A 13921-nucleotide genomic window follows, 5' to 3' on the forward strand; every position below is an offset into this window, starting at 1 on the left:
TCATCCTGTTGTCCTACTATAGAACATTTGAATATTTATTGTGTCCGATTAAGAGATTTTGGGGCGTGAAATGTTCCCCTATGCTTGAAGTGGGGGCCAAGTGAAAAAAGTTTAGGAACCCTGAATTAGATAACTAACGGTGTGTTGTTTAACAATGATTTGTTTTGTTTTATACATTGTATTGTAAAATTTTTGATTGGGAAAATCCTTTATTGGATTTTTACTTGACTTGGTCATTTTGAATGGCAGCAGCTGACACACATTGCAAAGCACCACTAGGGGATTTATACTTTTTAATTAATTTATTTATTGAACAGGAAAAAAGAGGAGTTGATACCATACAAATGAATGTACAACTTTGCATAGTTTTCTATCTTTTAAATATAATTTAAAAAGAATCACCGGCAGTAGCCTTTCCTGCAGGACAATGACCAAATCGACCCTCTAATGGCCTCGTGGGTGAAATGTTATTAAGATTTTTCATAATTTTCTAATTAATAAAACCTTTTTTGTGGGGTGGGAGGCGCAGAACACTCTGTTTTTTTCTATGTCAACAACGGCTTGGTTATATTCAGTCTTCTGTGATGTATATGAAGTGTAATATTGGGATGAAAAACTCCAAATGTAATACATTCAACTGTATATCTGACATGGTACAGGTGTCTCCTTTGTTAAGCCAGAACCATGTGTGTATTTTTGAAGAACAAAAACCTACACTACATTGGTAAGAACGACCCAGGCAGGTGAAGAAAGACACTCTGCGGAAGGTAAAAGGTTCAAACTAATTGGGAAAAGAGAATTAATTGAACGAGTCATCATTTCCATAGTGTCCTGTAAAGTAATTGCTGTTCACACCCGTTTCCCCCATGGGCGCCCCTCCTCTGTACCCTCCTATGACGTAGACACACCCATGCAGAGCCACAGAACAGTGGTAGTACCTCGCTGTCAGCATGGGCTGCCCCTGTGTCCACTTATCAGCATCACTGCTGTAAACCCACACTGTATCTAGAGCCTCTGTAGTGTCTGTCCTGTAGCCGCCGCTAATGTAGATGTTGGAGCCCAGGAGGGAAACTCCATAACTCTCCCTGGTGTGGTCTGGCATATCCTCCCCCYGCTGCCACTGGTCCGTGAGCGGGTCCCAGGTCTGGACCTCAGACAGAGGGTGCCAGTGGTACCCTCCTATCACAAACATCCTGGAGGTCAGTCTCCTGCTCCTTCTGCAGTGTTCCSGAGGGCTTTTATTGATATGAAAAGCAGTCTTCAGAGCTTGGACAAATAGAGAGTGGATGTCTTCAGCRCCAGTCTCCAGACACTCTCTATGAAGCTCCAAGGCAGTCCTGAGGTACTCTTCCTTCAGGTCTAAGTGGGCGGAGTGAAGAAGCTCCTGGAAGTGTCCCCTGCGGGCAAGAGTATCGTGGGCCAGCCACCTCACCACCCCCTCCACCAGCACCGCCTCTTTCAACACCTCCGCCAGGTTCTCCTCCTGCAGGAGGCTCCTCACCTTCTCCACCCCCAGCTCCTGGAACTCCTCCTCTCTCACCACCTGAGAAAACGACACCCCCAAATCACTAAAGACATTTAATAAACACATCTATTGATTTAGTAGAATACATACCTGATKAGTTTTTATATATATATATTGAATTACATCATATTTGTTGTTTGTTTCTGTATATGTACCACGATGTAGGAATAATCCAAAACCTGACCCTGAACCTATACCTCGTGGAAGCGGCAGAGCAGGACCCTGCGTGCCTCCTTCTCCAGGGACAGACACACATGGAGCTGGGCGAAACTGAGCATGCCCAGACAGTTGTCGACGTCGAGGAGACGAACCAGGAAGTTCTCACAGGCCGTTTTCACGGCTCCGAACTGCAGCAGGTCTGCAGCCTCCAGCAGAGACTCTACATTCCACTGGGTAATAGAGGCCTGGGAGGAGAGAGTTTAGAGTTGCGTCCCAAATAGCACCCTATTCTGCACTACTTTTGACCAGCGCCCATAGGCCCATATTGCACTTGGGGAATAGGGTGTGCCATTGGGACGCAGGAAATAACCTACACTATATATACAAAAGTATGGGAACACCCTTAAAATTTGTGGATTCGGCTATTTCAGCCACACCCATTGCTGACGGGTGTACAAAATCGAACACACAGCATGCAATCTCCATAGACAAACATTGGCAGTAGAATGGCCTTACTGAAGCGCTCAGTGACTTTCAACGTGGCACCGTCAAGGATGCCACCTTCCAACAAGTCAGTTTGTCAAATTTCTGCCCCGGTAAACTGTCAGTTCTGTTATGGTGAAGTGTAAACGTCTAGGAACAACAACGGCTCAGCCGCGAAGTGGTAGGCCACACAAGCTCACAGAACGGGACCACCGAGTGCTGAAGCGCGTAAAAATCGTCTGTCCTCGGTTTGCAACACTCACTACCGAGTTCCAAACTGCCTCTGGAAGCAACATCAGCACAAGAACTGTTCGTCAGGAGCTTCATGAAATGGGTTTCCATGGCAGAGCAGCCGCACACAAGCCTAAGATCACCATGCGCAATGCCAAGCGTGGCTGGAAGTGGTGTAAAGCTCGCCCACCATTGGACTCTGGATCATTGGAAATGCGGTTTCTGGAGTGATGAATCACACTTCACCCCTGGCTGTCCAATGGTCGGATCTGGGTTTGGCGGATGCCAAGAGAACGCCAACTGCCCCAATGCACAGTGCCACTGTAATGTTTGGTGGAGGAGGAATAATGGCCAGGGGCTGCTTTTCATGGTTCGGGCTAGAGACCTTAGTTCCAGTGAGGAAATCCTTAACACTATAGCACGCAATGACATTTCTAGATGATTATGTGCTTCCAAGTTTTTTGGCAACAGTTTTGGTGAAGGCCCTTTCCTGTTCATTATGACAATGCCCCCGTGCAAAAGCAAGGTCCATACAGAAATGGTTTGTCGAGATAAGTGTGGAAAAAACTTGACTGGCCTGCACAGAGCCCTGACCTCAACCCCATGGAACACCTTTGGGATGAATTGGAACGCCGACTGCGAGCCAGGCCTAATCGCCCAACATCAGTGCCCAACCTCACTAATGCTCTTGTGGCATGAGCAATCCCGGGAGCAATGTTCCAACTCAGAGTGGAAGCCTTCCCAGAAGAGGGGAGGCTTGTAAGCAGCAAAGGGGAGGACCAACTCCATATTAATGCCCGTGATTTAGGAATGAGATGTTGACGAGCGGGTTCCACATCTTTTGATACATGTAGAGGTATTATATAGCTCTTTCCTGCAGTCAATGACCAAAAATGTTCTTCTTTGGCCTCGTGGGTGGAATGTTATTCATATGTTTCATCATGTGATAAAGATTATTTTAACAGACGAAAATCCCGTCATTGTAATAAGAATTTGTTCTTAACTGACTTGCCTACTTAAAAAAGGTTAAATAGAAATAAAAAAATACATAACATTTTTTAATATTAGGCTACTACAGTCATGGCCAAAAGTTTTGAGAATGACACAAATATTAATTTTCACAAAGTCTGCTGCCTCAGGTTGTATGATGGCAATTGCATATACTCCAGAATGTTATTGAAGATGAATCATAGATGATTTTGCCATGCAAATGAACTGAATCCCCAAAACATTTCCACTGCATTTCAGCCCTGCCACAAAAGGACCGGCTGACATCATTCAGTGGATTCTCTCGTTAACACAGGTGTGTTGTTAACGAGGACAAGGCTGGAGATCACCCTGTCATGCTGATTGAGTTCGAATAACAGACTGGAAGCTTCAAAAGGAGGGTGGTTGCTTGGAATCATTGTTCTTCCTCTGTCACCCATGGTTACCTGCAAGGAAAACCGGCTTCCCATTGCTTTTGCACAAAATAGAGCTATCACAATAGCAGAAGATATTGCTGCCAAGTAAGATTGCACCTAAATCAACCATTTTATCGGATCATCAAGAACTTCAAGGAGAGCGGTTCAATTTTTGTGAAAAAGCCTTCAGGGCGGTCCAAGAAAGTCCAGCAAGCGCGCCAGACCGTCTCCTAAAGTTGATTTCAGCTGCGGAGTCGGGCAGGCACACTCGCACTTACAGAAGCTGTTTAGGAATGGCAACAAGGCGCACATTGTGCATTGTGCATTCTTGCGCGCCACAGTTGCGAGGAAACTTTTTCGAGGTGAGGAACTGCCTCAAAATTCAAGGCGAAGGCAACAAGAAGAGTGAAGCCACTTCTCTCCAGGAAAAAACATCAACAGATGATACTTTTTTGCAAAAGGTTACAGGGATGTTGACTGCTGAGGTACTGGGTTAAAGTTCATTTTTCTCTGATGAATCCCCTTTCCCATTGTTTTGGGGCATCCGCGAAAAAAAGCTTTCGCTTGTCCGGAGGAAGAGAAGCTGAACGCTACCATCAGTTCTGTGTCATGCCAACAGGTAAAGCATCCTGAGACCATTTCATGTTGGTGGTTGCTTCTCAGCCAAGGAGTGCCACTCACAAATTGTGCCTAAGAACCCAGCCCATGAATAAAGAATGGTACCACACATCCTACCGAGCAGAGCAACTTCTCCCCAACCATCCAGGAACAGTTTTGGTGACCAAACAATACCTTTTTCAGCATGATGGGAGCCATCTTGCCATGAGGCAAATAGTTGATAAGCAAGAATGGGCTGCCATCAGTCAGGATGTGGACCAGAAGTTAATTGACAGCATGCCAGGGTGGATTGCGCAGGGTCTTGAAAAAGAAGGGTCAACACTGCAAATATTGACTCCTTTGCATCAACTTCATGTAATTGTCCATGAAGCCTTTGACACTTATGTAAATGCTTGTAATTATACTTCAGTATTCATAGTAACCTCTGACAAAAATATTTAAAGACACTGAGGCAGCAAACCTTGTGAAATTATATTTGTGTCAGATTCTCAACCTTTTGGGCCCACGGACTGTACTTTATATAATGGACACATCACTATAAATGGTCTCAGAGGTGTAGCCTACCTTGGAGGTGTATACATAGTCCATCAGAGTCGTCAGCACCTCCACATCTACCCCAGGTAGTCTGATGACACTGTGGGACCGCTCTCTCATATCTGCTGTGAACATGGCTCTGAAGTAGGAACTACGGGAGCATAGAGCCACTTTATGGCAGTGGAAGAGCTCCCCTGTAGAGCACTGTAGAGCTATGTCAGTGAACAAGCCTTCTGTGTAGTAMTCTCTGAGGGCTTCTAGAACCTCCGTGGGATGGGTTAGGTCACAGAAATCATAGGTGTACGAGGATTCCGGTGACTCCTGTCCCTTAGATGACATTGTGTTCCTGAAACACGAGACATTAAATATCTTAATGTACCCTTTAAAAATGTATGGCATTGACTTGGCACATCCATGCATTATACATGAGTAATACAGAACATATGACGTTGGACTTCCCTGTCCCTTTACACATCTGGTTATACTGACGTTAAGACAGGCAATGGTCTGTAGAATGCAAACCGCAATGGGAATTAGTTTCAACATGACATTTAAATGAATGAAGCGTGATAGAATCAAATTGGGTTTATTGCTAAAACAGAAAACATTGCATAATGAACATTTTGCAATACTGTAAGCAGCAACACCTTGCAAAAAACGATTTACTGAGCACAGATAGTAAGCATGGATTTACAATGGATCCAGAGAGTATTTGATCATGTAATCTATTAGTAGTCTTATTTAAAACACAATGTAATGCATTCACATAGGCCTACATACACTTGACAGAATACTATTCAATCTAAATAGTCCCGAGTGAAGATCATTAACACAGCTCACTGAACAATAGCCACACATCTACCTGCTCGACGTGGTTTATTATCCTGTTGTTAAAGCATTCTCTGTGTTTGGAGCGGGTCAAAAGGCATCACACGCCATCTGTTGTAGCTCCTTATTTATATGCAATTCCCTTGTAAACCAACCAATCTAATAAACGCCGGACAGTCCTTTTAGAAATTAACGGACATTCCGCTATTTAGTTTCGTTATCTATTTAGGTTGACGCGGCAGGCGCTCAGCTGRTGTGACAGAGCATCTCCGCCGCAGACAGCAGCGCCTCTGATAATCTTACCAGCCGCAAATAGCAGCGTTCGACCAATCACATTCACAGCGCCTCGTCCTACTATCAGCGTATTGACACAAACAAGGGACAGACAGAGAGGTATCTTGGGAGGCAGGGAGACGGGGTCACGGTCCACGAAACCGCACTGCTGAAGCAGAAACCGTCCATTTATATCATAACACTCAGAATAGAGCCTAGTAGAGACAACAAATAATTGCACTGGTAATACACTGGACTGGTAAGACATTTTTCACATAGCATAGTGGCCCTAGTAAAATGATGCGATGTATTTTATTGACTGTACATCCTAGAATATATATTTGATTATAAACAGTTATAACATGTAATTTACAGGTGTGATTCGTTTTTTCCTTTTCTGTCTCCTGGGTTCTGTTTCTCTCTACATTTGCTAAAGACAAAAACAAAGATGTACATTAATTTGCATCTGAACCTGAGAAAGTGATGTGATACAGTCCCACAGATTTAAAATAGRATTTTCAAAAACTTTTCAAAACAGGACAAAGACACAATCACAATCCTTCCCTCTCAAGCATTTGGTATACTTTTTATCGTTGCAAGTACACTTATTTTAGTATGAGAAAGAGCTGTMCYCTATCCCTACAGGGGAACACATGCTTTCAGTTCCATCAGGATCTCTTTTCCGCTTGTCCATCCTATGACTCTTGGRTTCGAYGAACCCTCTCCTTGTTGTGCACTCTGTCTAGAGAGCAGCCTCTCCAAGGTRTAACCCTTTCTAGGGAACACCACATCTCCTTCCCTTAGACTGTTGGAAGGGCAAAGGTCGTTCCCTCCGTCCCCTACATAGAAMGTTCTCTGATAGTCTACCCCTCCCTTCAACTGCCCTGCTAGGAAATCAGACAGCACTTTYCTCTTACACAGRTTGACAGGGCACTGGCTACACTGGTGAGAATGGTAGCATTCTATCKCCATGTATCCACGCTTGTCAAACGTAGCCGGGTTGGTGAAGACTTGGTCGACCGCGGCTTGAACCCCAGCCACTTGCAGTATCCAGTCGATGAACACTGTGTTTGAATCTGAGATGATGATGCAGTCAATGTCGTTCTTGTTACTCACAATGAACGTCAACAGTTCAATCATTCCATCTGTAAACGGTATTGTCTCCATCACACTTCGGATTGTATCGGGGCTGATGTCCTGGTCTCCTATATAGGACATGACTCTGCCCATGTACTCTGTCCAGCGTCCCTTCTGGTAGGAGTTCTTGACCAGGTCTGGCAGGCATTGGTCCGGGATACACTGAATGACCCACAAGTGTCGCTGTATGTCATCCCACCAAGGTGTCGTCCAAATGTCAGAACACCTAGCAGAGTCCTTCATGATTGATTCCTCCGTCTTGCTGTAATAAACAGTGGTGGAATAGGTTTGTTAGAGGTGACACGGACAGGTCAGCCAGACACAGAAGAGAGCGAGAGAGAAAGGAGGGGTGAGAGGGGGAGAGAGAGAGAGCTAGGAGATGACATGGGAGGGGCGCTAGACACAGAAGAGCGAGAGAGAAAGAGAGGAGGTGAGAGGGGGAGGAGAGAGAGCTAGGAAGACGGTAGGGGCAGCCAGACACAGAGAGAGCGAGAAGAAAGAGAGGGGTGAGAGGGGAGAGAGAGAGAGCTAGGAAGAACAGGGAGGGGCCAGCCAGACACGAGAGAGCGAGAGAGAGAAAGAGAGGGTTGAGAGGGGAGAGAGAGAGAGAGCTAGGAGAGAACAGGGGGCAGCCAGACACAGAGAGAGCAGGAGAGAAGAGGGTGCAAGAAGGGCGAGAGAGAGAGACGCTAGGAGAACAGGGAGGGCAGCCAGGGACACAGAGAGAGCGATGAGAAAGAGAGGTGAGAGAGGGAGAGAAAGTGAGAGGGGGAGAGAGAAGAGGTGAGAGGGGGAGGAGAGAAGAGGGTGAGAGGGGGAGAGCGAGAGAGAGAGGGGTGCAGAGGGGGAGAGAGAGAGAGCTAGGAGAGACAGGGAGGCAGTGATGTAAAGTCCTTAAAGTTAATTACGTTAAAGTACTACTAACGTCATTTTTGGGGAGTAATCTGTACTGACTATTTAAAATTTTTGCCAACATTTACATCTTACTTCACTATATCTAAAGAAAATATGGTACTTTACTCCATACATTTTGCCTGACACCCAAAGTACTCGTACATTTTGACAGGAAATCGTCCAATTCACACACTATCAGAGAACATCCCTGAATCGATCCCTACTGCCTCTGATCGAGACTCACTAAACAGAGAAACATCCCTGTCATCTACTGCCTCTATCTGTGACTCACTAAACAGAGAACATCCCTGGTCATCCTTATGCCCTTATCTGAGGACTCACTAACAGAGAAACATCCCGGGTCATACCCTACTTGCCTCTGACCGGAGGACTCACTAAACAGAGAAATCCCTGGTCATCCCTACTGCCTCTGATCTGGTGATCACTAAACAGAGAACCTTCCCCCTCTTCTCTCTTTTTTCACCTATCCCGAAATCGCTCAACTCCATCCAGCCAAAGGTCAGATAATCCTCAAGATCCTCCTCCTCCACAACCAAACCATCCCAGAAACAAGGTCCCCACTCCCCACTCACAACATCCCTACTGCCTCTGATTCTTGGTGGACTCACTAAACAGAGAACATCCCTGGTTCAGCCCTACTGCCTCTGGACCTGCGAGGGACTCACTAAACAGAGAACATTCCCTGGTTCATCCCTACTGCCTCTGACCTGGAGGACTCACTAACAGAGAACATCCCTGGTCATCCCACTGCCTCTGATCCTGGTGGACTCACTAAATAATATATATATATTTTTTAATGGTGTTGTCTGCTTGCTAGTATAGGAATTTGAAATGAATTATACTTTTAATACTAAGGATATTTAGAAATGCCATTTACTTTTAATACTTAAGTATATTTTAAACCAAAATAGTTTTAGAACCTTACTCAAGTGGTATTTACTGTGGTGACTTTCACTTTATTCGAGTAATTCCTATTAAAGGTATCTTTACTCTTAGCTAAAGTATGACAATGAGTACTTTTTCCAACCACTGGGAGGGGCTGCAGACAGACACTGAACCGAAAGTTGAAAAAGGCTTAGTGGACCAAGCAGTATCTATCTAGCTAGCTACTGAATGACTAAGAGTTTCTTTGGCCTGACTGCTGACGAAGCTAGACTGGCTAGCCTAACGGTTCAATCTATTACACACCAATACAGTAGCTAGCTCCTTTTACATCGTTCTAAAACAGTAAACTGCTTGTCAAATAATATATTCCATTTTCAGTGGATTCACTTTCGGATCTTACCCCACACTGTTGTTACACAAATGCTAAATTCTAGATGCGTGACATCTTCCGGTTGGATCTTTAAAACACACACTTGAGACATGTCGCGTTCGGAGACAACTGGGAACTGGAACCATTGACCACAGATAGAACAATGAACAGATATTCACCGGATGGTTAAATGTGAAAGCATCCGGCTTGGGGTTTACTGGGTGAGTGGAAACGCCAAAATTGAGTAGTGAGTGGTAGTGAGAGGAAGCCCAGGGCCCGCAGTGGAGAAGATGGAACTCGATGGATTTTGGCCGAGATTCGCACATTTTCTCATTCACTAACATTGATCTCAAATACAGTTTTCTGTTCCCAAAATAGAATCTGTACGAATAGATGGAACTAAGTTGTAGACTTTACACTCTGCCAAGTTGTAAAAAACGGGTTGTGTAGGAGTACGAATGGCGAATTAGTTAATTGCAATCCACTTTACAGAGTAGGCGTTCCATTATGGTAAAGCAAATACGTGCTTAGAACGCGCCAATAGAATTCTCTCTAGCTCGTGCTCCCCCGCTGCCCCCCCCCCCCCACCCCTGGACTCTGCCTACCACCTTGCTTGTTCTGCCCACTACATCATTTGTTCCCGTTTGAAACACAGGCTGCTGGTCCATCTTGGTTTAATTATAAATGACGATTTTATTGAAGCCGCTCGGACCTCGAAATCTCCGACGCAGGCGTTCAGCAGATACATGTTTGAAGATGGGAAACCTTATGAACGCCAAATTTTCTATTGCCATGCGTCGTCAATGGGCCGCGTGGATGGCATTCTGGGTTGATTCTGGTACAAGGGAGAGTTCTCCTTTAAAGAGTGAATGGGGTTGATTGGGCGCTAGCTCAAAAACCCACATTAGCAGGAATTTCGTCAAAAATAAGTATACATGCAACTATTTTCCAAGATGTGAAAGATAATTAACGTGTTAATATTAACTTAATAATCATATAGCTTGAATCATGATATTACACTTTTGAGGAAAATAGTTACGTTTCTCGACTAATTACCCTGACGATTAGCCAGGGCAACCGTGTGACGAGTATGACAACGTGACCGCCAATTGGTTGCATTCATTGACATGGATTCCTATCGTCATCCTTTCATCTAATTCTCTGATTCAAGACAACGCGGAACCTCGAGAAAAAAAACGAAGTCCCCGACCTGAAAGATCACTATTCTTTGATTTGACATCGTTTTTTCCGAGTTCCCAGTTTTGTTGAAGCACCAATTACGTTCCTCATTTGTTCGTATCACTGTTCTAACTAACCAATGAAAATGGACATCGACTGTCGACCTGTTGGTGTGGAATGAGAATAGTGAATAAAATACAAAAAAACATGTGGGAAGCTTGGAGAATTCTCTGGCAAGCGGTCCATTTTTTCTTCTTAAACAACACACTGTTGTTCGAATCCAAGCATTTGATCTGAAGCATCCTATCGTTTTGGTAACAATATCGCTAAACATTTCCCAGATGTAACAGCAGGCGGCCAGTATTGCGCTCGTTTTGTATTTATTGTGAAAAAAGAACAAGAATAGCACCGCTTCGTTGGTGACGTAAACACAGAACCATGAAGTACAAATTATAAAGCACTTAGTTACAATCGATTTTCATCAAGCTACCCGAAAGACATCGGCGAAAATGTTCAAAGGGTGGGAACGTGGCTGCGGTATAGAGAACACATCGACGAACAGAGGAGCGAAGTGGCTGACGTTGCTGGTGAGAGAAAATTCCAGACCAAAAGGAAGTTAAAACAAACAACACCGAACCTCCAGCAACAGAAGACTGGGCCAGGAGGACGGAGACAACGTCCAACTCATCTCTCGCAAGCTAAAGATTCGGTGGTAAGGAAGATTATTAGATGTTTTAATTTATTTTCATGTGAAAAGTGATGAACAGACTAATAATTGATTTATGTAGGCCTAAGAGACACAAACATTTGTTTGCCTGCCAAAACTATGCCATCAATGCCCATCGTGAAGCTGAGAAATGATCCCAGGTTTTTATATCCCTGTTACATTATCAGGCTTAATATTCAACTTTGCCAGCAATCCACAAGAAGGATCTCCAACTCTGTGGCAGAGACTGCACCACGACCATCAAGAAGAGCGTGGAAGAAGGGAACATAGATGAATTTATGACAAGGTGCATGGACATGCTAAACGTCCGAATTCTGTTTGACAAAGGGAGGATGTTTTAGTGTTGCCTATATAACACCCTCTCTGGTGAGCTCAAAACCGCTGATTCTTGAAGCTTTGAGGTTTTTGACTGTAACATCACATTGCCTGTGTTTCTGTTTTCCAGACTATTTTGGGGATTTCAAAAAAGAACAGGAACAAATTTGTCCAAGAAAGAAAGCAAGAAATCAGGTCAGTGTGGAGACATAAACATCATACCCACTGAATTAGCTGACTTCCACTCCTTGTTACTCTGTGTCCTCAAATCAACATTTGTCACGCTGCACAGCAAGGTTAATTATTGTTAGTGTTTTTATATTAGTTTCTATTTCTATTCATTTTCAGATTTGTATTTGACATTCGGTTTATTTTGTTAGTTTTCAGATCCACTTGATTTGTTTTTATTTGTTAACGTTTTATGAAAATTTCTATTTTGTTTTCATATTTTATTTTCTTTTAGTGTTATGGACAGACAGTTAGTCTTTGTGTTGTTGTGTTTGTTTTGGGGATGTCACTTCCTGCCACAATAATAGGTTTAAAGGAAGACTCGCGAGATGACGTAGATCAGTGGTTCCCAAGTCCCGTACCCTTCAAACATTCAACCTCCAGCTGCGTACCCCTCTAGCACCAGGCGTCAGCCACTCTCAAATGTTGTTTTTTGCCATTCATTGTAAGCCTGCCACACACACACTATACGATACATTTATTAAAATAAGAATGGTGTGAGTGAGTTTTCACAACCCGGCTCGTGGGAAGTGACAAAGGCTCCTTATAAGGACCAGGGACACAAATAATAAAAATCAATAATTTGCCTCTTTATTTAACCATCTTACATATAAAACCTTATTTGTTTCTCGAAATTGTTGAATAACTCACCACAGTTATTGAGAAGGTGTGCTTAAAGGATGCACATAACTCTGACAATGTTGTGTATGTATTGGAGAGAGTCTTCAGTCTTAAATCATTTTCAACACAAAGGTCTTGCCAGCTATTTAGTTTTCATGCTAGTGAGGCCAATGATTCCACTCTCACATAGGTACGCCCCTATGGTTCCAAAAGGCATAACAGCACGATTGCCAAGGCAATACTTGAGCGCAGCCCAATCCAGAATGTGGCAGTGGCGTGTGCGTGAGGTAAGAGTGGAGAGAGTGTGTGCACAGAACCGCTTGTTCCAATTTCGATGAGGCTCTTGCTTCAGATATCGGAATGGACTGGAGGCAGAGCATGAAAGGGATAACGAATCCATGTGTTTGTGTCATCCGTTTCAGGAAAGTACCTGCGTAATTGCACACCCAAACTCAGGTGCTTCGCCTATTTAACATTGTCCGTAAGCTGAGTTTTCATTTTGCACACAAAAAAATCATTACAATGATGAAAGACTGTGTGTTTGTCCCTTGTTAATGCAGACGAGAAGAGCTCCAACTTCTTAATCATAGCCTCAATTTGTCCGCCACATTGAAATATTAATTGCAAAAAGTCCCTGTAATCCTAGATTCAGATCATTGCAGTGGAGAAAAAACATCACCCGAATGGCCCAGTCGTGTGAGAAACTCGTCATCATGCAAGCGTCAGACAGTGAAAATTATGTCAGTAAAGAAAATTTTAAGCTTGTTTCTCAAAAAAAAAAAAAAAAGTGTCAAATACTTTGCCCTTGATAACTAGCGTATGTTGTAAAAGCTTGGATGGTCGTCTGCCCATATCATTGCATAGTGCAGGGAAAAATACACGAGTTCAGGGCCTTTGCTTTAAACAAAGTAACCATTTTCACTGTAGTGTCCAAAAACATATTTCAAGCTGTCAAGCATTCCCTTGCAGTTAAGCCAAGTGGCATCGGAGCAACTGCTTGCACGCTCCACTATGTCTCCCTGACACGCTTTGCCGCATCAGTACAGATGCCAAACACATCTTGACCACCAAAAGTCCACTGATATCACAAAGCTGTCCATACTTTACAAATATCCTCTCCTGTTGTCCTGTTTCCAGTGGTTTTGGCAAGAGATCTTCCTTAATTTGACCCCATAAACGCTAAATGGACATAACCAGGGCTGTGCCAGGCCCGCCAAAACGTCTTTACTCATCCAGTTGTAACGCATAGAATTCACTGGCTTGTTGCAAACAGTGAATTGTTTCAAAACATTCTCCTGCCATGTCACTGTGTCGTGAAACAGGTTGTTTAAGAAACATTGGCTGTATAGTTTTTTGGGGCCTTTCCCCAGCCATATCCGAGCAGCAGGAAGAATTAAGTCCTCCACATAGTATGGGGCTGCCTGGCCTAGCCACTCGGTAGCCTCACCACTATAAGACGCTTCTAGCCCCTTCTTATAATGATATGTTGC

At 43.9% G+C, this 13921-nt stretch overlaps 2 protein-coding genes across 2 annotated transcripts; both read right to left on the bottom strand.

Annotated features, from left to right (window-relative positions):
- Positions 1-799: 799 nt before the first annotated feature.
- LOC112078561 (kelch-like protein 23) lies at positions 800-5902 on the bottom strand. Its single transcript, XM_024144763.1, has 4 exons — positions 5816-5902; positions 4984-5299; positions 1723-1929; positions 800-1543 (listed from the first exon to the last, which is right to left on the bottom strand). The coding sequence occupies exons 2-4, from the start codon at positions 5290-5292 to the stop codon at positions 800-802; spliced, it is 1260 nt and encodes a 419-aa protein (XP_024000531.1). The 5' UTR covers positions 5293-5299; positions 5816-5902.
- Positions 5526-9519, bottom strand: phospho2 (phosphatase, orphan 2). The gene is made up of 2 exons (XM_024144762.2): positions 9392-9519; positions 5526-7453 (listed from the first exon to the last, which is right to left on the bottom strand). The coding sequence occupies exon 2, from the start codon at positions 7432-7434 to the stop codon at positions 6694-6696; it is 741 nt and encodes a 246-aa protein (XP_024000530.2). The 5' UTR covers positions 7435-7453; positions 9392-9519; the 3' UTR covers positions 5526-6693.
- Positions 9520-13921: the final 4402 nt, after the last annotated feature.

This window comes from Salvelinus sp. IW2-2015, unplaced genomic scaffold, assembly GCF_002910315.2.
Source record: "Salvelinus sp. IW2-2015 unplaced genomic scaffold, ASM291031v2 Un_scaffold5877, whole genome shotgun sequence".
NCBI lineage: Eukaryota > Metazoa > Chordata > Actinopteri > Salmoniformes > Salmonidae > Salvelinus > Salvelinus sp. IW2-2015.